Source organism: Colletotrichum fioriniae (assembly GCF_027942845.1).
Source record: "Colletotrichum fioriniae strain IMI 355084 chromosome Unknown scaffold_3, whole genome shotgun sequence".
In the NCBI taxonomy this organism is placed as follows: Eukaryota; Fungi; Ascomycota; class Sordariomycetes; order Glomerellales; family Glomerellaceae; genus Colletotrichum; species Colletotrichum fioriniae.
In genome coordinates this window covers 764,562-789,220 of record NW_027076839.1, presented here as the reverse complement: position 1 = coordinate 789,220, position 24,659 = coordinate 764,562, and the positions used below count along the sequence as shown (strand labels likewise).

The 24,659-nt window shown below is 55.1% G+C and overlaps 8 protein-coding genes across 8 annotated transcripts; 6 read left to right on the top strand and 2 right to left on the bottom strand.

Annotated features, from left to right (window-relative positions):
• Positions 1 to 365: 365 nt before the first annotated feature.
• N0V96_003109 (uncharacterized protein) lies at positions 366 to 1,022 on the top strand (the record flags this gene model as incomplete). The annotated part of the gene is made up of 1 exon (XM_065756741.1): positions 366 to 1,022. The coding sequence occupies one exon, from the start codon at positions 366 to 368 to the stop codon at positions 1,020 to 1,022; it is 657 nt and encodes a 218-aa protein (XP_065614508.1).
• A 974-nt stretch (positions 1,023 to 1,996) lies between these two features.
• N0V96_003108 (uncharacterized protein) lies at positions 1,997 to 2,345 on the top strand (the record flags this gene model as incomplete). The annotated part of the gene is made up of 2 exons (XM_053189732.1): positions 1,997 to 2,278; positions 2,337 to 2,345. 2 exons carry the CDS (start codon positions 1,997 to 1,999, stop codon positions 2,343 to 2,345), a joined length of 291 nt encoding a protein of 96 aa, XP_053052655.1.
• A 465-nt stretch (positions 2,346 to 2,810) lies between these two features.
• N0V96_003107 (uncharacterized protein) lies at positions 2,811 to 6,304 on the bottom strand (the record flags this gene model as incomplete). Its single annotated transcript, XM_053189733.2, has 4 exons — positions 2,811 to 3,289; positions 3,345 to 3,918; positions 3,969 to 4,365; positions 4,416 to 6,304. 4 exons carry the CDS (start codon positions 6,302 to 6,304, stop codon positions 2,811 to 2,813), a joined length of 3,339 nt encoding a protein of 1,112 aa, XP_053052656.2.
• Positions 6,305 to 7,527: 1,223 nt separating this feature from the next.
• N0V96_003106 (uncharacterized protein) lies at positions 7,528 to 7,893 on the top strand (the record flags this gene model as incomplete). The annotated part of the gene is made up of 1 exon (XM_053189734.1): positions 7,528 to 7,893. One exon carries the CDS (start codon positions 7,528 to 7,530, stop codon positions 7,891 to 7,893), a length of 366 nt encoding a protein of 121 aa, XP_053052657.1.
• A 287-nt stretch (positions 7,894 to 8,180) lies between these two features.
• Positions 8,181 to 9,248, bottom strand: N0V96_003105 (uncharacterized protein; the record flags this gene model as incomplete). Its single annotated transcript, XM_053189735.2, has 1 exon — positions 8,181 to 9,248. The coding sequence occupies one exon, from the start codon at positions 9,246 to 9,248 to the stop codon at positions 8,181 to 8,183; it is 1,068 nt and encodes a 355-aa protein (XP_053052658.2).
• Positions 9,249 to 11,409: 2,161 nt separating this feature from the next.
• SMY2 (kinesin-like protein) lies at positions 11,410 to 16,138 on the top strand (the record flags this gene model as incomplete). The annotated part of the gene is made up of 4 exons (XM_053189736.2): positions 11,410 to 11,519; positions 11,758 to 12,166; positions 12,221 to 15,758; positions 15,813 to 16,138. The coding sequence occupies 4 exons, from the start codon at positions 11,410 to 11,412 to the stop codon at positions 16,136 to 16,138; spliced, it is 4,383 nt and encodes a 1,460-aa protein (XP_053052659.1).
• A 764-nt stretch (positions 16,139 to 16,902) lies between these two features.
• On the top strand, positions 16,903 to 19,821 carry N0V96_003103 (uncharacterized protein; the record flags this gene model as incomplete). The annotated part of the gene is made up of 1 exon (XM_053189737.2): positions 16,903 to 19,821. The coding sequence occupies one exon, from the start codon at positions 16,903 to 16,905 to the stop codon at positions 19,819 to 19,821; it is 2,919 nt and encodes a 972-aa protein (XP_053052660.2).
• Positions 19,822 to 21,130: 1,309 nt separating this feature from the next.
• N0V96_003102 (uncharacterized protein) lies at positions 21,131 to 23,520 on the top strand (the record flags this gene model as incomplete). The annotated part of the gene is made up of 4 exons (XM_065756740.1): positions 21,131 to 21,161; positions 21,272 to 23,185; positions 23,245 to 23,411; positions 23,470 to 23,520. 4 exons carry the CDS (start codon positions 21,131 to 21,133, stop codon positions 23,518 to 23,520), a joined length of 2,163 nt encoding a protein of 720 aa, XP_065614507.1.
• Positions 23,521 to 24,659: the final 1,139 nt, after the last annotated feature.

Sequence of the window (24,659 nt, the reverse complement as noted above, 5' to 3'; positions counted from 1 at the left end):
CCATCCTGGAGACAAAGCCGTTCATTGTCCACGTCCTCGGCCAGCCCTCGACTTTCTCGAGACAATGTCGTTGTCCTGAGGAACTTTGTGTTCAGAAAACCTTTCTCGCAGAACCCTTTGATGACAATGAAGCCGCACTAAATCATTGTGGTGCTATCGGATCTGTCTGATTTAAGTGTACTCACTATGCCGTCTTATTCTCACTCTAGAGAAGACATCACCTTCATCTACAACGCATCAACTCCCGAGTCCCAACCAAACAAGCTCACTAAACTTACACGAAAAGAAAAACACCAAGAAAGACGAGACTGAAACAACAATCCCCAACACATTACTCCCCTTAGAATCTACCAAAGCAAACCAAAATGGACGCAAGCAACGCTGCTCATCTATTTGAACAGCTTAGTGGAGAAGACATGAGACACTTGGCCAGTCTCTCAGATGACGATATCAGAAGACTGGCGCTTCTGGCCACGATTCGCATGTTTTCTCAGGGGGCCAGTGTGAGTTCCCGCGGGACTACCGTAAGGCCTATCCCCACAGAAGCGCAGCCAATCCCAGGTACAGACGTAGAGGCACCTACAGACAACCTCAACACCGAGGACCATCCTCATAAAGACGATTTCTGCAATGATTCTTCATATCCTTGCAACTCCATCAACTCCCCGGGTGCCCCCTCCGACCTGCCTGAACGCTCTGTCCCTCAAGGAGCATTTCGCGGGTTCATCTTTGGCAGTAGTTCAATGTTCCAGACTGATTACCAGCTTTGCGCAGATCACGCTCGTATGTGTAGAGGTGAGTACTGGTCCGAGTCAGAAGAGTCATCTGACTCGGAGGAGTCATCTGAGGACGACAGTGAGATGGAAGGGCTCGATGAGCCCATCAAGATTTCAGTAGATGATTACATCTATCTTGATGAGGATGGAAACGAGTTGGACTCTGAGGGACCTGGTTTATCAGATTTGAGATACGACTTTGAGAGTATGGTCTGTTCAAACGAGGAGGACGATAACAAGGAGTAAGGCCATCAAGATGCCTTGACGCGCCCTGGTCTCGAGGGTATTCGCAGAGCGAGTGCTCACGTTGCAGGTCACTTGGCATGTAGAGGATGTCGAGAGTAGAAAAAGTAATTGCACGAAACTGGCTTTTGTGGTCTATCAGATTACTTACTACTTACTTTATGTATGCTGGCACCCGAGGTTCTAACGAAGCTGTGTGAGTACATGGGCTTAATTCCTTTCAATATGACGGCTCAAGGAGACGCGCGTCCTTCCATGTAGCCTTACCTACTTTCAATACAATGTGACGAGAACGTGGACCTTCCACATGGCTCGTCATTTGTGAAGACTGACTGCCGGCTATCGGTTGTCATCTCCGATGTGTATCCTAGGCACATTTTCTCAGCCGGTGTCCGGATATCGGTAGTTGCGGAGATTTCTTCAGTCGATTGAACGACTATACGAAGAGGCGGTGTTGATCAACTCGTGAGGCCAACATACTGACCGTCCGAATTACGTTGTATCCGGCCCCACGACGCGGTCTATCAGCTTACTATGGAACCCTCTCAACATCACCCCACGTGTAGAGATTTGTGGTCTACTATCCCTTACCCGTAGTCCACATTTACACAAAAACCCTTGAGTTATGGCTTTAAACCGGGCCCAAGACAACTCAATACCCAATTTCTCGTCAAGGAATATCTAGGCATCAGCATTCGTTCCCCTTTCGAGGATTTGCATCCTGTGATTCTAGTCCACTTGGAAGCGCATCCTAGTGTGTCTGCGGAAGCATCGAATGTTGAGATAATGCGAAAGATGACAACATCTAGGTAACTCATTACAACATTTCATCAAAAGGTATAATAGAGTCGAGAAGTCTCTCAATTAACTACTCCTCATCAGAGAAAGCAACTAGATCGATCATCAACACTCACCTCTCGACCACATCCACAACACAACCAAATCCAACACTCCTACCCCAAATCACATCACTCAAAATGCGATTCACCACCCTCATCCTCACATCCCTCGCCACAGTGGCCCTCGCATCCCCCCTCGCGGACACCAACAACAACGGCAACGCCGACGCCCTCGAGGAGCGAGCCCCCATCAACGTCCTCTGCTCCTGCGCTGCCACCTCCTCCTGCGGCTGCAACAGCGTCATCGCCGGCTCCTGGTGCGTCTGCAACGGCGACGCAAAGGGCAGCTGGAACGCCGCCCCTTGCCAGGGTAGTACTTCCTGCGGATGCTCGGGCTTGGGCAAGTGGGGTGTTTGCGAGGTATATCTCTAAGACCCTTTCGTGAGGGAGACTGAGCTAATGCTGTATGAAATTTTAGATTGTCTAAATGTATATGCCTTGCTAGGGCGTACAGTCAGATGGGATTTGTGAAAGTCGGGGGCGAGATTGCAGATCCATCGTTTCGGTTGATGGGGCCTAGAGTGTTAGGTATTGAGGCTGTAGAAGTATTCCTCGACACTCCCTGAACTCATGTAAATATTTGAGAGCCATAATTGCCCAGTAGGACACCGAGACTGGTCAATAAAGTCAAGCCACTCAGAAAACTTGTTACAGAGGGAAATCGGGTTGATGGTATCATCAAAGCAAGTAATCATTGTTGGATATCTGTGTAACCGGACCACATAACGCCTATCCCCATATCCATCCCACGATAGAGAAGCCGCTTTGCATAGCTAGTAAAACATAAGCAGTACGAGACACTCACGCCAGAAGGCTCTATAATGTACAACAATCCCGAGATACGCCGGTGCTTTTCCTTCCGAAAGATAGCGCAAATGGGCGCAGCGATGAATCATGCAGAAGGCTCGCTCTTGACTGCTCCTTGGCCACCAACACTCTCAACGGTACTACCGCAAAGCTGGGCTAACAAAAGATCGTCCATATCAGCTATAGCCGAGTCTGCAAACGGGTCGTCACCTTCGTCCCCGCCGGGAGTGTTTGCAGGAATTGCGCTCGCGTCCTGATTAGGTCTGGCGAAGCGTTTGGCTGTCTGCTCCAGCTTATGGTACATCTCTGCGCGGAGCAGTCGCTCAGCACGGGGGAGGCCCGTAGGTTTGGGATCCTTGTCGACACCAATGAGGACATGCAGATAGTCGCGGGCGAGCAGGCTATAGATGTCTTGAACATATGTAGTCAATTCATCCTGAAGTCGTCGGCATAACGCCTCAAGCTGCTCCTTGACGCTATCAGTGGAGTGGCGGAACATGGTATCGCTGGAGGTCTCGACGTGGCTGACCATATGGTTCTTCATGCGAGCGTAAGAACCAGGGCCTATTGATAGTTAGTTGACGAATACCTGGAAATAAGCAGTGGTCGCCTGGCTTACCTGACTCGGCGACACAAATGTCGTAAGCCGGCTGCATTTCCCGCTGAACGACAGGGTGGAAGCCGCGGCTAGCCTCACGCTGCAACTCTTGGACGACTGTGCGAAGTGTCCCAGGAATCTCCCTGAGACGGGCGGTGTGAGCTCGCAGCTGCGTACTCAGCATGTTGATGCCGTTGTAATCGGCACCCAGTTCTTGGGATCGTGCAATGACGCTGCCATGGAAGCCCTCAAGTAGAAGGCGAGCGTTCATAGCGAAGCCCTCAAAGGCCGATGGCAGTCGACGTTGGAAAGCCCGTTCCCAACCACTCGCTAGCTGTCGAGAGATCGGCTCGAGCAGCTCTGCGTTGAAGTCGCGAGGACCAGATGCGCCTGAATAGACCCCTGACCGGCGGCATGTTGCCTTGTATGTGGCCCAAAACATTCCACCTTCGCTATGATGAGCACCCCAGCCGGATGCCGTAGGTCCCGCCGCGCTGGCTGCCATAGGAATCGATAGGTCAAAGTAGTCGTAGATGCTTTCCGATAGGGCGTCTTTCACGGAAACGATGCAGTCATCAACGGCTTTGGCGAAGTCCTGTCCCGTGTCAGTCAGTGAAAGTAACGCGAGGATGAGCCGCAACTTACGTTGTCCAGTGTAGCGAGCTGCATTCGCACACGAGTTCCCTCACTCTGCAACTCGCGTTGACTTAAATGAGACCGCGATCCATCGTTGGCAGCCCACATTTTCATTGAGTTGAGCAGTTGGCCGAGTTCGGTGAGGAAGCTACGACCACCAGCAGCGCGGCCGCCTTCGGTGAGCTTCTTGGCGTGCTGCTGGAGTTGAGGAACCTCTGTTTCGTTGACATCACGGAAGCCATCGTTGTTGAAATCATCCTTTTGCAACCGTCCCCGCATCTTCTGGTAAGCGCGGCTGCTCACGCAGAAGACGGGCAGGTTGCGGGCGACCTCGTCGTAATCACGGATATCCTCGTCGGGATTGAACGTTTCTTCGTCTTCCTCGATTGCAGCCTCTTGATCCAGCCTAGGCAAGTTAGTCTGCGTCCCTTTAGGCGAAGGCCCAAGTTGACTTACTCCTTGATACCCATGGCAAAGTCACGCTGAATGGCGCCCTTGGAATAGTTGTTTCTGCCCTGGATACACACCGCCTTGGCTGCCCCAAGCAGCCGCTCTTCCTCTGCCTGAATATGCTTTATTTCTTGTCGCATGTTGAACAGCACCGCATCCACCTCCTTGCGTCTCTGTCGGATTTCCTTCTTCTGATGCTTCAGATCGGCCAGCTTCTCATGAATCTTATCCTCTGTCAAAGGCTGCCGGTTCTGGTTGTCGGGATTGTTTTCCTTATCACTATCCGAGTTGTAGTCCGAATCATCTGACTCACTGCTACTGGAATAAGATGACTTGCGTTTCCGACTCTTGGACGAGGTAGCTCCACGTTTGCGTTTCTTGCTCTCTGAGGGGGCGAAGACACTCTTTCCATCCGCATGTTTACTGGCGAGGTCGTCCCACTTATCCCAAAGCGTGTCGATTTGCTCCAAGCCGTCGACGAGGTCCGACTTCTCTTCCCTGGCGTCATTGAGCTTTTCCTTGAGTTCTCGAAGTTCGCCGCGTAGCTTCTCGATCTTGGACCAAGAAGCAGAGATATCGGATTCAATACTGAGACTTTCAGCAGCCTCAGTCACTGAAATATCATCTGTCTTCGAGCAGATGAATGTAACGGCCGAGTAAATACCGTCGTACTTGAGTTGGCGCTTGAACGAATCACCCAGCAGTGATTTCGCTGTCTTGTCGTCGACGGCTCTGTTAATAGGAGCAACAATCCAAAGACCGGTGCATGCCTTCATGTAGTTTTGCGCCACAGCAGCACGAGCTGCGTTGGAGTCCTGAACACCAGGAAGATCGACGATGACGACACCAGTAGACAGGGCGTTTGCCTTTGTGAAAATCCGAACAACCTTGATCAGGGGCCAAAACTCCATGGGAACGTCCTTCTTGTGCGGGTTCTTCTCCTTGCTATCCACATAACGTTGCATGCTTGCATACAAGTCCTTCGCTGTAGTTGCTCTCAGCTTCTTGACGCTGCCAAGAACACGGGCAACAGCAGGCTCGTTGACCAAGCGGTCAGGGTCGCTCTGAGCGATCATCTCTTTTGTTTCGTTCGGGTAAACGGACTTGATCTTGGCGTAGGCGATTCCTGCCTCACTGTCTTCGTTGGCGCATTCGCGTGAAATGTTCCCGCTATCGTCGAGGAGATCAGTGAATAGAGTCTTGAGCTCCTTCTTCCAGTCCTCGACGGAAATGAACTCTATCTCTGAGCGATAAAGCTCCTCGGGGTTCTCGGAATTGTTATAGGAGATCTCAGTGGGCGAAGCAGTGCAAGCGCGCAGGCAGTTGGTCGGTAAAAGCCGCTCCTCATCAAGCAGGGCGTTGATGACAGAGCTCTTGCCAGCACCTGTGTTGCCCACGACGCCAACGATGGTTTTGGACGGCCGAGAGCGGGCCTTGAGGTCCTCAATTGCCCTGACCCATGTCATAGCCTGCGTGCCTGGCAGAGAAGCGGTCAGGCTAAGGGGAGCCTCGAGGCTTTCGAGGACCTCTAGGCCGATTTTGACACCTTGTTCAAGGATCTCGGGGGAGGTTTCTGTTGTCCATTTCTCTAGGAAATTGGGGACTTCTTCTTGAGTGGCAGGTTGCTCGGGTTCTTCCACAGAAGTTGAAGATTCGTTGGCTGGATTGGCGGGGCTGGCAATGGGGTCGGCTTGCTCTTCCTTGACGACGGCTGCGGAACCCGGCTCAGGCTTGATGTGAAGCAGAGAGGTGTTTGGTTGAGCAGTTGCCAATGCAGGGGCAGCGGTAGATGCTGAAGGATTTGAACTTCCTGCTGGCTGCTGTAGGCCCGCATCGGGAACCATGGGCAGCTCGTGAAGGCCGGCATTTGGCGCCTCAGCCTTGACGCCCTCCATCTTGATTGGGGGCACCATGAGCTTGGGTGGTGTGTGAGTTGAGATATGACTAAGCCGAAATGGTCGACATGTGAGGCAAGCTACCGTAAGTCGGTACTGCAGGAGTTGTGGCCAGGTGAAGGTAACATTGACCGAAAATCTGACTCATGAAGTTCTGTGCACGAGCGAATATAAATGCCGTCAAGCAGCTTTAGGCGGATCGTGGTGGTTTCGACGGCGGTGATTAATGAGACGCGACGGGACGGGAAGCAATTAGTTTTCGCGTCTTGGGCGGGGCAGGAACACCTCTGGAAGGATGGAAGTCGCCATCCCTGTACGTACCCCTGTCGTCCCCTGCAGAAAGGAGCTCCTTCCCATGACTGCTTCGGCAGTGGAAGATCACGTGCCAACGTCACACCTTGGGATAATATGATTGGTCAATAAGCCAGAGCGGATCTTGGCCTGCTGTTGTTGAGCCCGGGAGGCAGTTGCAGCAGACGTGTACCTTCCACTGCGAGTTCTGCTTATCTAAACTGAAAGATGACAAATGGAAGGTAAACCTGGACAGAAACAGCAGGAAAGTGCTTGAGGTTTGAGGCTCGTGAGGCTCTGCTCGAAATATAAGTCAGGATGAAAGATCAGCTATAGACCATTGCCAAGGACTATATTGAGGGACGGGAAGGATTCAGTCAGGTAACACACTGATTACAATTGCATTAATGACCTGAGAATTTGCCTATCTCAACACAATACGCATGTCGAAAAAGCCTGGTAAATAGGACAGGCAGCAAATGTGCTACCTCGAACGCGAGGTCCTCGGCATCCCACTCAGACTTCGGTGAGCTTCGGTGTAACCGTTGTACGGTAAGGCGTCTGACTCGCGACCTCCCTAATTCCTATTCGGTGTTGCCGAGGCGCAATTGAAATTCCTCACGATCTCCTTGTTTTTCCGTTCCGCAGGTTGAGTTCTCCAGCATTTTGTCTTGGCCCAGCCCATTTGAGGATTTTGGGATAAAAACTCAATTGCTGCCAGATTTGTCTGAGACAAGTGACGATCATCAGCCCTCAGTCCTCACCGACGATAACGCCGCTTTCCCCACCTCCGCTCGTTCTCGCCCTTCCCCGTCTCAGCCTCCCCTCGCTATCCACCCACACACACGCACACAACAAGCTTTCAACAACACCTCACCAGCCACCAGCCTCACCTCACCCTTGCCTTCCTCAAAGACCACATCATTCCAATAATGGGCTTCATCGGCGCAACGGCAGCAGGCCTCATGGCCGGCCTCCACGGCTACATCCTCGTCCTGGAGATGTTCCTCTGGACCTCGCCCCGTGGCCGCAAGGCCTTCAATCTCACCGCCGACTTTGCCGAAAAGACAAAGACCCTGGCCGCCAACCAGGGGCTCTACAATGGCTTCCTGTCCGCCGGCCTCGCCTGGGGCATCGCCCACCCGGTTCCCGAGTTCGGTCGCCAGCTCCAGCTCTTCTTCCTCGGCTGCATTGTTGCGGCTGGCGCGTACGGTGGCGCTACGGCGAACCCGCGCATCTTCTTTATCCAGGCTGTTCCGGCGCTGGCTTCCATCGGTGCCGTTCTTTCGGGATTCTAAGATTGCGGATGAGCAACGTCCGGGCCCCAGTGGTGATTTGTTTTGTTTGGAAAGAAGCTGTGGCTGGCTGATGAGTGAGACCGTGGCGTAGTGGGAGGTGCGGCTTTGTGTAACCTGATGCCAGCTGCTTCCCTTGGGAGAGGGTGGGGATATTGCCTCGAATTATCTACTGTATTAACTACTAGCGACTACCTGATAGAAAGCAATGGCCATTAGATGATTCTTTCCAACGCTGCAGTAACATGACACGCGGGGTTCAAGGATGGGTTTGATCTCTGACAAAGGCATCAAAGCTCTTCCTTTTCTCCTCGCTTCCGTCTCTCCTCCGCTCTAAGCTCTTCCTGGAAAGCCGCCTGCTTGTCTGTTCTCTCCTTCCTGATGCGAGACTCTTCCCTAAATGCCTCCATCTCCTTCAAGTGGTCCGCCTCAGTGTACTCCTTCACTTGCTCGTCCGGGTTGACCCAGTCGTAAGGGACACGCTCAGTAATGAGATCACGGTAGACAGGCTTGAAACCCGGGTTGGCCGCCAGTTTTCCACCCTCAACCTTGCGTCCGGCCTTGACGATGCCGTGACTGAAAAGCGATTCCCAGAAACCGCGCTTCTTCTCCGGGGTCGTTTGCACCGGCACCCAGGCCATCGGTTTGGGTGGATGGTCCTTCAGATACGACACGGCGCGATCCCTGCGCTTGCGATAGGCCTTGTACTTGGCCTCTGCCTCTGCCTTTTGCGCGGGGGTCAAGTCCAGCTTGGATGAACCTGCGTTCTGACCGGATGCGCTACCTTGTCTGGCAGCCAGCGGGGGAAGACAAGTCGTGTCGAACCGGGCCTCCCATCGCTCTGGTTTGTCGCTGGCCGCAGTGAGCTTCGACCAGTGATCATGAAGCCTCTTGGCACGCTCATGTAAGTCGTGGGGCTCCTCTGGGATAGGACTGTGATGACCGCCACGGTTGGCAATGGCCATAATGGTCCTGTCGACGCCGGTCTCTTGGATGACGAGCCAAGTGACATCCTGCCGCGTCTCTAGGTTGCGTAGCATGGCGGAGTACGTGTCGTAGTCATCATCCGGGAGCGAGGTTGGGAGCATGCCGTCCCGGAGCGTGTCGCTGATGAGGAGCACCTCCCTGATGGTTGAGTGTACGGCCGAGTCAGTCGGGAGGTCCCGCCAGGGATTCGTGGCTGCGTAGTCTTCTTTACCCGGCTTGGATGAATCTAGTAAGAATGCCCGGATGAGATAGAGGCCGACGCCAAAGAGGGCGAAGAACCTCACCTGTCGACTTTTGAAGAAGGCGATAAACATTCGTTTGGGAGCGCCATGGTCGGCAAAATCATGGGGTAGCAGTCCGGACTGCGACATCTTCGTCTGTAGCGAGTCAATGACTTCTATCTTGTCTTCTTCTGTCGTTGAGATTGATGAGATGTCGTTCGACAAGCTGATACCGTGCAGACGAAACGCTGGGGAAAGGTCCGTGATAAGACTGGACTTAAAGTCTAAAAAGGAGCTGTCTGAGCTTCCAGGTTTGGGATGACTAGGTAGGCAATCTAACACTAGCGTGTCGGAGCCGGCTCGGCCGATACAACGTGATGGGAATGATCATGATCACTATTCAGCTCTCATAAGAATGGAGTTTAGATGACAAGGCATGTGTGGGAGCTGCAGCACGTGGGAAGGGCAGGATAGCGCTGCTCGTTCATAAGAGATGATCTGCTAAACCTGAGTTTGAGTCGCGATGTCGCCTAGATGGAACCTTCTCACAGCATTCCACTAAATAACTGGCTGCGGTCAAGAGGTCTGTTCAGAGAATCTATTTGCGGCGACCGAGCAATGATGAGGTTGATGAGAACACCATGAGGTCGTCTCAACGTACGAGCATGATGTTCGCGCGTCGCACCAGGAAGGTGGGAATATCGCAGGAACGAGGGGGAACCAACGTTACCGTCGTCTCGTTTTCTGGCGTGTGATCGTCTCCTCCTTTAAGTCTGAGCAGAAACGGCTGCCATTGAGATGCCGTTTGACCGCATGAAACAGACCAGAATGTTTAAACTCTCCCTTGAGCTTGTTCCAACTTTTTGGCCAATGAGGCCAATGAAAGGGGTTAGGGATGCGAGTCGTGGTGAGGTGAGACTGGCTGGGCGCGAGACACGAGATGAGATGAGGAGGCGGGCGACGTGGAGACTGAGTGAGTGAGGGAGTGAGTGCATGAGCATGAGTGAACGGGTTAGAGCCTAGAAGGTGTTGGATGAGATGCGGGTACCCGGAAGGGCTAGATTGTGAGTGGCATTCCTTTTTCGTTTTCTTCCTTTTGGCAAGTGTGTTCTCCCTCGCTTATTGCGTTGTGGTTTCTTCTGCGGGTACGCCTACCTGGAACTGAATGCGCTGCTATTCAAGTCAACTTCGGGACTCATCATCAAACTGATCGTCACCCGACAGCTCTGAAGAGGGAAAGGAAGAATGAGAGGCTAGGCAGAGAGGCCGAGTTTAGTGCACACAGTAAAAGGTCAGTGAGCTCTAGGGGATGACCCCTGAAAAGTTTAGCCAGATTTTAGCATCCGATCCAAGTGCGAATCCCAGCCCAAGCCCTGCAGCAAAGCCCGATGGCTCAAGGTTGAACTGCCCTGGACTGAGGAAGGAGGTGGGTGACTGGCTGCCCTGCCTTAATTGTCCGAGCTCTTGCCCTGCGTTCAACGTCAGTGTTGACGCCCCAGGGTGGGGTCACGTGTGACGCACGTGATGCAACCATCGTCATTGTCGTCTTGCAGCACAGCTCCTGTCTAACAATTGGAGGAAGGTGCCTGCCTTACTAGGTTACTGGAGTACCTTACCTTAGCAGGTATCACAAACTGAAAATTGAAGGCAGCGAGGGGACGGGAAAACGGCAAAGGCAGCAAGACAGCAGGAGCACTGCATTAAAGCACAGAAAACAGACAAGTAGCTGCGTAGCATTATGTACCTGAATATTAATCTGTACCTTCCTCGAGCACAGGGCCAAGTCTCCAACGTCATCCGCTCTTACCTTCCTTTCCCCGGTACTTCCATCCAGAAAAACGTGTGGCCGGGACCGGATAAACCACGGGCAACACCTTTTGGGGGCTTAGCGGCTGTCCCGTCCCCACAGTTCCTCCCTGGTCCACACCATCGTGGGTCATTCCGAGCTGGCAATTTTCCTTTCAAACCTTTGATTTTTTCGACGAGACAGCTCACCCTCCTCACCCACCCTCGCACGACGAACCGCATACGCTCGCGAACCGACCTTTCGGTATCTCGATCAATCCATCGTTTAGCAAGCCTGACATCAGCTACCTGCATCCCGCATCACTTCACGTGTATCATCATCTACAGCCAGTCGCGCGCCGACACACCCACAACTCAATTACAGAATCCCTTTCGTGACCTGTCCACGAGAGATCGATCAGCAACTACCGAACCACCAAAAAATTACCACCACCCCTGCGCGCTGTTTGCACACACCCCCAAACACTTGCTCATCGCCAGATACCTCCTTTGCGCATAATTAACCATGCCTTCGAATCTACCATCGAGCTTCGCCTCGGCCGCCGCCGGCCAAAACGCCAACCGCGACGCGAGAGGCGGTCGACAAGACGGACGTGGAGCTGGCAGCGGGGAATGGTTAGTGACTTTCCGCATTTCGCCCAACAACCCCCATCGCTACCCTGCTATTTTCCTCTCTTTCTGTCTGCGTCTTGGGATGATGAAGCAAGGTTGGCGTTCGCGTGATATTGGTGATGGTGACTCTATAGACCGCCACCTCGTTGGGTTCTCGCCACGTTGTCGCAATATCCCCAGACATCAGGATGCACGGCGCGGTTAGGATGTGAATGACAGCTTTTACTAACGCCACAAGCAGGGCTCGACGTGACGGCAGAGTGAATGGCACCTTGACCTTCCGACGATCCTCCACGACGCCCGGCCAGCCATCCCAACCCGCAGCCTCGTCCGAAAACGCCTTTCCCTCGACACCGCTCGATTCAGGCGCAGTTCCTCAGACCCCTGGCGCCACGACGTACGACTATCAAGCCCCTTCACAGTACCAGAAGGACTCGATTGTCGGTGTGTACAAGAACGGTGCGGCGGAAATAGACGCTTCCAATGTGTTTGAATCGGGATGGACTCCGGGACACACAAACGGAAGCGCTGCGCGAGGTTGGGGAAAAACCAACAATAATCACAATTCGCAAGATCCTGCTGCTTGTTGGAACAACCGGGGTGACAGCAACCCTGTTGCTATCAATGGCATGTCTGAAGAGGAGAAGGAGGTGCGTCGGTCATTCGGAGCATATCATCAGGTAAACGATACTAATATGAGACAGGCATTCGCATCTGATGTCAACTCTACTCTGAAGCCTCCTATCCAGAAACAGGAGGGTACGCAGGGACCGGGACCGAATGGACGGAAGGCGTCGCTGTCACACGGTAGCGCCGCCGGATACGGATTGCAATCGCCCTCGTCTGCCTCTAGACCTGGCACCCGGCGCCGAGAGACGACGGATTCCAACCCTTTTGGCAGCGGCCCCCTCGCTTCACCAAGTGCCACACGATTCGCACGCGATGACCAACAGTCTTTCCTGTTTGGTCGCAAGAACAACGACGTCAAGGAACAGGAGCCAGGCGAGGATGAAGGTGCTGGACAGCCGCAGTCCAAGCCGCCCTTTGGAAACCTGACGCGTAGCAACACGGCGGGTAATCCTTCCATGGGTGCCAATATCAGTTCTCTCTGGGGAGCTTCTCAGCCTCCCTCGGCTGGGGGTGCTGTTGGTGGCGGCGGCGGCGGTGGCATGGGTAGTTTCGGCCAGTTCGCTTTGCCAACTCCAACTTCGACTATCGGCGGTGGCAACCGTGGTGGAAGTCGCTTTGCAAACCTCATGAACAAGGAAGGCACCGAAAGTCCCGCAATCAAGCCTAACGAGGCCTCAACCCCGGAAGCGACCCGATCTTGGCGATCTCGGCCCCGAACCGATACCGACCCCTTCGGAGGAGACGACAACTTGTCCGGCAGTGCCGCACTCGGAGGTGCTCAAGACACCAGCCCCCCGCCGATTCCCAACCCTAGCAACATTGGGATGTTCGAGACCCCGGTCAAGGGTTCAACTGGAGACTTCGGCATGTCTGGACTCAACCTAGGACGCCCTTCGGAGAACGAGCCTGGCCCAGCGAGCCCGTCGGAAACGAATCCTTATCGCAGCCCACCGGCCGACCGAAACGAATCGCAGGAGGAAGGATTGGGCGAGAAGCATCACGGCGGTGCGGCTGTCGGCGCTGAACAGAATTCTGGCTTTGGCACCGTGTCGCGCGGCTTCCCGACACACGCTTTCGACGGTAGCGATCGCAGTCAGACCAGTAGCGCTGGACCTAGAGGTTACGCCTCAGGCTGGCCCGTCCCTTTGTCTACTGGCACTCCCGACCGTGAACGCGCCGGGTTCGGCGGCGGAGTGTTCGGTAACGCCCTCTTCAGTCCAATGGGCACCGATCTTCAGTCTCCGGGATTGTCGAGCATCGGAGGTGGCGTCTTTGGCCCGGCTAGTGCTGGTGGCCTCGGTGGCCCAGGCACTATTGGTCGTAGTAAGCTGGGTTCTCTCTTTCCAGCCGCCATGCAAGCACAAATGCAAGGACACGAACAGGAGAACTTGAGTGATTCGTTGCCCGACCTTCGCCAGAGCAATCCGCTCGGCGCAATCGGCCGCAACAACTTCAGTGTCGCCCCCAGAGACACCGGCAGCCCTCTCCGTAGTGGGCGGGGAGGAGTCTTTGAGGAGATGTTCCCCTCTGACCCTACTCGAACTCACAGCGGATTTGGAGGTGCCGACCACCCTGGCGCTGCAGGTATTGGCCATCCCCAAGCATTCACCCCCGGAGCGTCCACTGGTGGCGAGTTTGGGTCGACTCCTGTGCGTCAGATGGTCATGCCTGACCGTATGCGCTGGGTTTATCTCGATCCTCAAGGACAGGTTCAGGGCCCATTCAGTGGTCTCGAGATGAACGACTGGTACAAGGCCAACTTCTTTACCCCCGATCTTCGGGTGAAGAAGGTCGAAGACCCCGAGTTTGAGCCTCTTGGACAGCTCATCCGCCGCATTGGAAACTCCCGCGAGCCTTTCCTGGTTCCCCAGATCGGCATCGCCCATGGCCCCCCTTCTCAAGCTGGACCATTCTCTCCCAGCGGCAACACGGGTGTCATTCCTCCCCTCAGTGGTGTCTTCCCCAGCTTTGGTAGGACCTTGACCGCGGAGGAGCAGAACAACTTGGAGCGAAGGAAGCAAGAGGAACAGCAGGCGATGGCACAACAGCGAGACTTTATGATGAGGCAGCAAGCCATCACCCGACTGCAAGGTCAAGGCCCAGGTGGTGTTCCAGGTTCTTTGCACCACCAGCACAGCGCTCACAGCTTGCAGAGCCAACCTAGCTTCAGCAGCATCTCCTCGCCGATTGGTCCTCACACCCAGCAGCCGCCCATCGGAGGCGGAGCTGGACCGACGTCTGGGTTTTTTGACTCGGCTGCCCAGCAGGGATCTACTCAACCCCCCGTTGGTTCTGGACTCGACCATTTTCGTGAGGAGGAACTTGCCACACTGAACGCCTCCGAGCGCCAGATGCTTGCGAATGTTCAAGTCCCGCCTAGTCTTGCAGGTCTTTTTCCTCAGCAACCAGTCGGCGCTCCCGCAAATGAGGGCAACCTCCGTAACCACCTTCCCGGTACTGAGCAGTTGGACAAGGACGAAGAGGGATTTCGTGAGCGCTTGAAGGAGTTTGAGGATATCCGTGCCGAACGCGACTCGGAGCAGTCCCAGGAAGCCGCGACCAGCCAGAGCATTCAGGAAGATGTTGCTCAAGATATTTCCGCGCCAGCCATGGCTCAGGCTATCAGCGATGAGCACCACAAGTCACCCGCCCCTGGCATGAAGGAGATTATGGAGGAGGAGCATCAGCTTTCTTTGACTCAACGGGTCCAGCAAGCTCAAGCTGCCGCCGAAGCTGCGAAGAACGCTGCTGCCGGCCTTCCGATGCCGTTCCCTCCACCTTTGCCTGCAGCTGGCACACCACTGCCGGCCCCCACCGCTCAGCGTGTCCGTTCCAACTTGCCTGAGCAGTACAACCGTTCCCAGACCGGAACTCCCGACACTGGTTCCGCCACCGAGCCCCCGCCATTGGCTCCTTGGGCCAAGGAGGCCGCCAGTCGCAAGGGACCTAGTCTGAAGGAGATTCAGGAAGCTGAAGCGCGCAAGGCTGCCAAGGCTGAGGAGGTTGCCGCGGAGCGTCGCCGTTTGGCCCTCGAGCAAGAGGCTGCGGCTCTCCGCGAGCGCGAGAAGGCTATTGTCGCTGCTACTGGCCTGCCTACCACCAGCACTTGGGGCAACGGCTCCCCAGTTGCCGCCGCCAGCCCTTGGACCAAGCCTGCCGTTGTCAAACCCACTCCGGGCACCAGCACCCCTAGCAAGCAAAAGACTCTTGCCGACATTCAGCGTGAGGAGGAAGTGAGAAAGCTCAAGGCCAAGGAGGTTGCCATCCAGACCGGACTGGCGACTGCTGCTGCCGGCAAGCGTTATGCCGACCTCGCAACCAAGCCCACCGCTGCTCCTGGCCTCGGACAGTCCAGCACGCCCGCCCCGGCTCCTGGTCCCGGCTGGGCCACTGTCGGAGCCGGCGGCAAGGTCAAGGTGCCCACCGGACCTGCCTCTCAGACTAGATCCGTTAGTGCTGCTGGCGTGAAGCCCGTTCCGGTCGTCGCAAAGCCGGCGGTCAAGCCTATTGCCACCGTGATTGCGGCCGCTCCTGCTAAGGGCAACGTTGCCATGGACGAGTTCAACAAGTGGCTCCACCACGAGCTGTCCCGCGGCCTTAATGGAGTCGATGGTAAGTCATCTAGTCCAAGTGAGATGTGAACCGTAACGCTAACGTCTTGTCTAGTGGACACTTTTGCTGGCATCCTTGTTGAACTGCCCCTTGAGGACGGTATTATTGCAGACGCCGTTTACGCCAACTCCAAGACGATGCACGGCGCACACTTTGCTGAGGAGTTTGTTCGCCGCAAGAGACTCGCCGACAAGGGTATTGTTGAGAAGCAAGGCGCTGTTGACAGTAAGACGGGCAGCTCTTCCAGTGGATGGAACGAGGTTGCTAAGAAGGGCGGCCATAAGGAGCAGCCCCCTGCTGCCGCCGGAGACGCTGGTATTCAGGGCGCGGGCTTCAAGGTTGTGCCCACCCGCAAGAAGGCGGGAAAGAAGAGCAACTAGAAGCAGCCGCCCCCTGCTGCTGGAGCCGCTGGTTACCAAGGCACCCGCAAGAAGGTGAGAAAAAAGAATAATTAGGAAATCATATGGGAAGCCCGCGGCGGAAGATGGCCTGGGACTCCCTGAATGAGCGATGCTTGTGGGCGATGCTTGACGATCATGTCTGGACGGCGAAGTTGTGGCTCTGGATTACTGTTATTGGTTCACAGCGTCATGTAAGCGCTCTATTGTAATGATAGGTAGCATGTCAGAAAGCATTGTTGTCAGAGCGTGTATAAGCATGGATTGCGATTCTTCTTATGACCGTTGGCCTGTATTATGAGATGAGCCACTGTGTGTGAGTCCTGAAGTACGTGAAGTCGTAGCTGAGGTGAGGGAAGGTGGAGATGTTTTCGGTGAGAAGGAAGGTGAGTGGATTATGTAAGGCAGTAGGTGAAAATTTGCCCCGCCCCCACCATGGAAATTTCGATTTCACAGGGCATCGAAACACGCCGAATTCACCGTCTGAGTCACTTGTTCTTCAACGAAGCCGAGTATTATCGCCTGTGATATTCTAGACAAATCTGAACTACGAGAAAACCGAGTTCTTTTTACCTCTGGATACTTTCTATTCGGGGAAAAGGGACGTCTTCGAGTAGTTCTTTTGGCGAAACTACCCCGCGACGCGCGGGGCAGAAAAGAAAGGTCACTTATCGCGACCCAGAACCCCTCGATATCACAAGCGAGGCGCAACCATTGATTCCAAATTCGAACACATCTTTTGAGCCATGGCCGACGCGCAACCAAACGGCACTCAGGCCGCGGCCTCGCTGGTTTCACGCTTCACAAACGGCGCCTATATCGATGTCCTGACGTCCACGGTAGCCAAGGGTCTCATCACCAGATTCACCAGCAGCCTCCAAGCTCAGACCGCCACAGAAAACACCAACTCCACAGCAGCTTCAAAAGAGTCGCTATCCGAAGATGAGATTGCTGTCGGTCTTGCTGCCCTCAACGCATTTCTGCAGTCAAATGTCACCGGGCCGGTGTTGGAACACGCTCACAAGGTAGAAGCACTCTTCGCCGAGGTGTTCACGGCAGGCAGCGACGGAAAAGCATCATCAGCAGACACTCTCAAGGCGCTACGCAAAAACAGTCTCAAGGCCCTCGAGGTTGATGGCGTGTCACCGTATCCTTACATCCCGCACATCGAGCTTTTTGCGCTCGCCCGCTATGTCTTCCACGAAGCTTCCTCGGCCAGCGACACCGTCATCAAGCTCTCTTCTTCCTCCTCATCTCGCCTAAGTCTGCCCTGGACTCGCCTGCGCGTCAATGTATGGCATTTTAAGCTCCTCAGCCAGCCGTCCCTCGGCCCCGGCGCCAACTTTGCAAAGGCGTCTCAGTGGATCGACGTCCCGACGCTGGCGGAGCAGATCAACCTCGGCGTTGAGACCGTCAGGAAGCAAATCCTTGACGAGGACGTGTGGTCGACGGGCGAGGAGGTTTGGTCGCGTGAGGAGAAGGTGCAGTTCTTGCTTGAGGTGTCGAATACGCACATTATGCTGGGCCGCGATGATCGGGCGCGCGAAGCGCTGGAGGAAGCGACAAAGTTGAACAACTTTGCGTATGCGCTCTCTGGTGCGCTGGGAAAGAGGACAAAGTTCCAGGAGAAGAGCACGAGTCAGCTTGTTGTTCTTGCAAAGAGCGATGCGACGGGCGAGAGTGCGGAAGCAGCGGCAGACGGCGAGGAGGAGGCCAAGCCTGAGGCTGTTGCTCTCAATGATGATACCCTGCTGGAGGAGATTCAGTTCTCCAAGGAGGCGAGCGGCAAGCATGGAGAACTCGCTGCCACCTCTTCGGGGCTTCCCGCGGCGTTGGCCGATCTGTCTCCCGAGGCGCAGCCGCAGCTGTCGCCCCTCGACCAGATTATTCTCCTTACTGAAGCAACTCTCAAGGACACCTTCTCTCCCGTGGACACCCTGACCTCAGAAGAAGTCCTCCCGTACGCCGTGCGCGTGGTCTCTGACAAGGCTACAAACTGGCAAATCTACTCGCAAGCCCTCCTTGTCCGCTCCCGCATCGAAGTTCACCGCAGCAGAACAGTCGAGAGAGGTGTCCTGCAAATGCAAGCAGTCGTAGACCAAGTCGTCGTCGATACCTCGGAAGCTCCTCGCCCGAAAGCCGAAGACGTCGCCAACGACGAACCCGCCGACGTCCCCGCCATCGCCGTCTCTGCCCCAGGCGAGCCCGAGATTGACATCACCGCGGCGGCCCCTGTCGACAAAGAGAAGCCTACTTCCTTCTTCCCGGCTGCCAAGGAAACCGATACCGCACCTGCACACGTCCGGCTGCAATATATCCATGCGCTCTCATCCCCTCCGAAATGGCACCTCGAGTCTGAACTAGCCTACTCCTGGGCCGGCGTCGGCTCCCTCGTCTCCGCCCTCGAAATTTTCAAGCGCCTGCGCCTCTGGGCCGAAGTCGCCCTCTGCCTCGCCAGCAGCGCCTCCAACGACGACGACTCGGGCCGCGGCAACGGCGGCGAGGAGAAGGCCAAGGCGCTCGTGCGCTGGCGGCTGTTCCATCGCACGGGACAACCTCTCGTCGAGAACGCGGATGCCGATGCGGAGGACCTTGACGCGCGGGATGTGACGTACCTCAACCCTGCCGACTTCACGGGTCCCGAACGGAGTCCGCCGCCGCCGAACGCGCCGAGGCTGTTTTGTATCCTTGGTGATTTGGAGAACGAGCCGGCACACTGGGAGCGGGCTTGGCAGATTTCGAACCGGCGGTTCGCGCGCGCGCAGAAGTCGTTGGGAGAGTGGTACCTTTCGCAAAAGGAGTGGACTAAGGCGCAGGATGCGTATAAGCTTGCGACGCAATGTAACCGGTTGAGTCCTGAGATGTGGAGCCGTTTGGGCGATATCAGTCTCCGGCTAGGCCAGTTTCCGGATTCCGCGGAGGCGTATAGCCGGGCGATTGGTGCCGCTGGGGATGTCGTTGGCGGCGAGGACGCGAGAACGTGGAGTAACCTAGGCAGTTCGCTTTGGAGCATGTACCTCGAGGCCGTGGAGGAGGTGAAGAAGCAGATTATCAAGGAGAAAAAGAATGGCACAACAGAAGCAAAGGCGGAAACCGCAGGAGAAGGGGAAGAAGACGACGAGGAGCCAAAGAAGCGGGAGAACAAGGCCAAGGACCCGGCTACGCTGCTATCCCAGTCCCTGGCGGCATACAAGCGCGGCGCGTCGATCGCGCAGGATAACTGGCGCATCTGGGACAACGTCCTCACCCTCGCCTCGCGGATGCGTCCGCCCGCCGTCTCGGAGATGGTGCAGGCCCTCCGGGCTATCATCCGCATCCGCAACACCGAGGACGCGCTCGACGATGATGTTCTCCGTGCGCTGCTGCAGGAGAGCGTGCTTACCAAAGAGAAGGAGAATGATGAGGATAAGACGGGGGTGTACGCCCCGCCGCGCGGTACTATTGAAAAGGCCGTCATTGGGCTTTTTGAAGAGAGTGTTGTGCCGCTTATCACCACGCGCTCGGAGCTATGGGAGCTTATTGTCCGAGAGCGTGTGTGGAGACGGGATTACGCCGGCGCCGTGGATGCTGCGGAAAAGGCTTGGAGGGCGGCGATGGGGGGCCGGTGCGGGAGGCGGGTTGAAGGCTTCTTCGGCCGGGTCGGGAGGGTGCCGGGGATGATTTGAGCCGGAACTGGCTTGCGGATAAAGGGGCGTGGAAGGTTGTTGTTGCGAGGACGGATGAGCTTGTTAGTGTGTTGGAGAACTTTGGGAGCGAAGTTGAGAATGTGGGCAGTCGGTGGAGGGGTAAGGCGAGGAATGCGGTGAGGAGTGTGATGAGTAGAGGAAAGGAGGCGTGGGAGGGGACGGAAGAGTGGGTGTTGTTGGAGGGTATGATGGAGGGGTTGAAATTGTGAGGCTTGAGGCCGTGTTGACGATGGATGGCGTGTTAAGCTAGATGTCTATCACACGGTAGATGAACAAGTTTACTTGAGCACATAAATACGAGCCAAATGACATGATGGCAACCATCTTCACAGCTCGCCAACCGTGATGGTTCGGATGAGTTTTGAGATCCCATGGATGAGCATATCTTAGGGGTAGTTAGTATCAATCACTAACCTATGAACTTTACACAGATCTTCGAGAAAAGTCCTTGGCCTGTTGAATAGTGAGATAATCTCATCACGAGAATCCACCAAAGTTCACGCTGCAAGACCTGCCCTGCATCAGTGAGATCAAGAGTATGCTCATCATCCAGGTTCTGGAGTATCATCGACAACCCCGATGTCCTTGAGTTGGGTAACCTTCTCATTATCTCGTATCCGTGAATCACTTCACGGTATCCTCTTATCTCATGGCCTAAAAACTCACCACAAGTTCGGATGAGCGTTCACTGAAGCATGAGAGTCTGGAGACTTGGGATATGAGTCACCCATCAATGCGCCACTTCCTAATTATCTCCTACATTATTTGGGATGAGATTCCATGTGATTAGCTTCATAAACTACCTCACTACGCAAATATCCCTTCAAGAGTTGAGAGGTCTCGACCGCCGTGCTGCCTAGAGTCCAGACTAGGGGAACGGGCCCCGGTTCAGGGGTGGCCCGGAAAAGCGGGGATGATGGGACCGGGGAAATCAGGCAGACTACCCGGGTCGAGCGGCACGGTGCTCGGTAGCGTTTGTTAGTCGCAGTTCTGCCTGGAATTCATCCCCGTCCGATGCCATGTGAGTTAGGTTCGAACTTTGACTTCATTCTTGAAAGCGTATGAAGTCTATGTGTAGTTACTGGATATAAAGGTCAGAGGGAATGGCCATTGGAAATTCATATCAGGAGAGTCAATCACCTTCAACCAGATCATTGACGCCTATCCTCATCAACAACCTACCTCAACACGGGTACAGGACATGTACATCCTCTACGACAAGAAGAATCATTCAGATCATACTGCACACGTTCAAATGCCTCCCATTTCAGCTCAAGAAACCGCCACCATGTCCCTGAGATTTAATAACTTCACTGACGGTGAGATGGTTCACCAGGTACGTGATGAACGCACACCATCACTAAGAGCACATCGTCTGAAAGATGCCCTTCTAACTTCGACCTCAAATAGCGCTGTGTAATTATCAAAGGAACTTACACGCCTGGCCCCAACGCCGGCGATGACTTCGCAACAGTCGAAGCCAATGACGGCACAAACACAACCTTCCCAACCCAAACCTGGCCCATCGCAGATAACAGAATCAAGATCATCGCCCTCCTCTCCCCAGGCCTCAACAAACTCACCATCACCCGCACATCTGACACCCAAACCATCACCAAGCAACTCAACCTCACATACATCCCCCTCCTCCAATCGCCCCCTCTTCACCTCGCCATCATGGTCGCAAAGGACTCTCCCCTCCTCATCGACTGCCCGCCCCTCAAACACGGCGCCTCCTCCATGGCTCACTCCTCCCTCGACGCCGCCATCGGTAAGCTCCGCATGTCCGCGTACATGTGGCAGGCTCTTACTGCCGAGGACATGCGACTCAAGGGTCTCGGCCGCCGTTCCTTTAGACTGGAGGAGGAATGGGCCGCCGACACGACCAGCCGCGCGTTTCTGAACGGGCTGCACGAGGCTGCTCTCTTTGATAGCGGCGCCATGCGCTCTACTGCCAAGGTTCATGTCATTCGATCGGAGAAGACAACGGCGGAGATCCGTGACGCGGAGGTTGCGCAGCAGAATGCGGACGCAAAATCAAGAGATGGGTTGTTTGACTATTTTTTGGAGGCGCTTGCGGCTCAGGGGTCGCCTTTTGAGGCCTCGGCGCATCCAGTTGTTGCGGGAATGATTCTTGATTCGCACTTTTCTGTGAGCAAGAAGCTTATCCTCGGTCACGCCGCACTTGGATGCCATAACCCGACTGGTGTGTCTCTCGGCATGATGGGCAGTCACCTGGCGTACTCCTGGCCGCGGTTCCTAGAGGAAGTCTCGGACTGTCTTCTCGACACCCGCGCCCCGGGCAACACAGTCGGCGACGACAACGGAGAGTGCGGGACGTTTTGGGAGGCTTGTTCGATTGGGCAGGGCGCGTTCTTGCACGAGGTCGGCCATGCTTTTGGGGCTCCGCATACAACTGGTATCATGGCGCGCGGGTACTCGGGTCACTGGCCTCGGAACTTCTTGGTCAAGACGGCGTACTCCCAGAAGATCAACAAGGAGGGTTTCGTCGTCGTTGATGGCCAGACGGAGAACGACGCTAGGTGGGATCTACGGGATGCGCTCTCCTTCCGGTCCCTCAACCACTTCTGGCTGCCCGGCGATACCAGACTGTCGGCGGCGCAGCGATCGAGCGCTCCGACCGTCTCTCTCATCAATATTGAGACTGAAGATGTCGGGGTTGAGATTGCCTGCGCTGCCAATCTCGCCCGCATGGAGTTCAACGGCAAATCCGAGCTCCTTCCATCCATGGACTGCCCTGCCTGGAAGGTCTCCTATACCCTCAAAGAACTCGAAGCCCGCTTCTCCCGTGACGAGAGCTTGAAGCTCTACGTGCTCGGCATGAACGGCAAGACAAAGACGGTGCGCGATCTCTGGCGTCTTTTCTCGTCTACCACGTACGTCCGCATTCCCGGGTCGGACGTCCTTCTGCGCAAGCGATCCGTCGTGACCAAGGACCTCGAGGAGTCGGCCGATGATGGCGAGGGAGAAAAGTTCTGGTCGTGGGCGACGCTGCTTACTCGGCGCAAGAGAGATGGATCTGTTGTGCATGCGACTTCGGTTGATGTGCGGACTGGGTGTATTCTTGACGGCGCGTACGTGCAGTTCCCTGGCGGCGATCGCCTGAAGTGTGGTCCGAGGATCAGTAAGTGGGGTGGTGGTCCGCATACGTTTGGTGGCCATGCCTCTGAGGAGGTTAGGATTCCCAAGGGCGCGGAAATTGTCAAGATTGAAGTGTCTAGGGAGGAGGATACCCTTCGCGGTATGAGGATTCACTTGAGTGATGGCTCGTCTGGTGGTGCTTTGACGGGATATGGGGATGTTCCCGAGACCTCGACTCTTGGTGAGTGATCTGATATCCGATGTGCCCCATGAAATTGCTAACTCGATATGACAAAACAGAGGCGCAAGCGGACGAGCGTATTGTCGGGTTCTATGGCCGCAGCTGGTGGGGCAGCAACTTTGACGGCTTGGTTGAGTTTGGTATCATTACCGCGCCCAAGGACTTTGAGCTGCCGGGGGCTGTGTACGGAATGACGGAGCTCCACAACACAGAAGGGGGTCTCGGGGTATGAATCTTTGTTATCTCGTGAGATCGTTTGAACAACGGCAACTAATATCTTCTAGGGTGAAGCAGATTTCGAGAGTGGGGATGAGGAGATGGACGACGAGGAGTAGAAAGCGACGGCTTACGGTTGCCGAGGCTGAGCCAGCTCCAGAATTCTATATTGATATGATAGTCATGATCGAATTGCCTGCATCATTTCCCTCTTCACGTGCAAGGCCGAGCCTTTGTTCATCCTCGCTGTGATTTTTTTCTCGACACGATCTACCTAATCTGACGAAGACGCCGCTGACTGAGACAGAAGCATAATCTCTTCTTCAACCATTCGCAATGTATCGTACGAGCCCGCACCCTTCCTGAGCTCCTCTCCTCGCCTCTTATACTTCTCATGACCCAAAACCTCTGCTACTGCCTGCTCAACGGCGCTCACAGATGGAGGTGACTCTTCCAGAAACACCCCCAAGCCAGACCACTCGATTCTTCTTCCGATATCTGGCTTATCAAACGTGTTCCCCGCCTGTACCATGGGTACGCCATTCGAAACCGCATGCTGGAACCCTCCATACCCGCTATTCGACACAAAGACGTCCGCGTGCGCCAGGATCGCGTCGTACGGGAAGTAATCCACGACCCGCGCATTTACGGGCAATTCTGCGTGCTCGAAAGGGCTGATGTCGAGAGTTGCTCCGGCAACGCAGAGACAAGCGACAACTAGAATATCGTGACGTGTAGCCAATGCCTTCATTGTTGGGATGATGAGTTCTTTGTGGTCAAGCACTTCGGTTCCCTGCGCCACAAAGACAATCTTCTTGCGGCTAGGAGTCGACGCCTGGAGGGATGAGCTGTTTGAAACAATGTCGTTGAACCACGTCGGATATGTGAGGTTAGACGGGACCGGTTTGATCGGGAGTGTCCCCGCGAACTTGATTTTCCGTGGCCAGTCTGATGATGGAAATTCGAGGCTTGGAAGACACATCTGTAGCACTGAATCGTGGCAGATGGTTGATGCGTCCCAGAACGGATGTTCCATGCTTGTCGAGAGCCCTGCATAAAGGGACTCAACGGGCTTGGGACATCCCATCATCCCTAGGACCCATCTCGCGCGGTCTTCAGCGGCAGTGCTCCACGTCTCTTTGAGTCCTTTCACATTCCTTGCCCGTTCTTCCTCACTGTTGTTGAAAGGCAATCCAGATCCCCATGGCGGCCGTTCAGGACTGGTCCAGAACACTGGAACGACGCCGATCCCAATAGT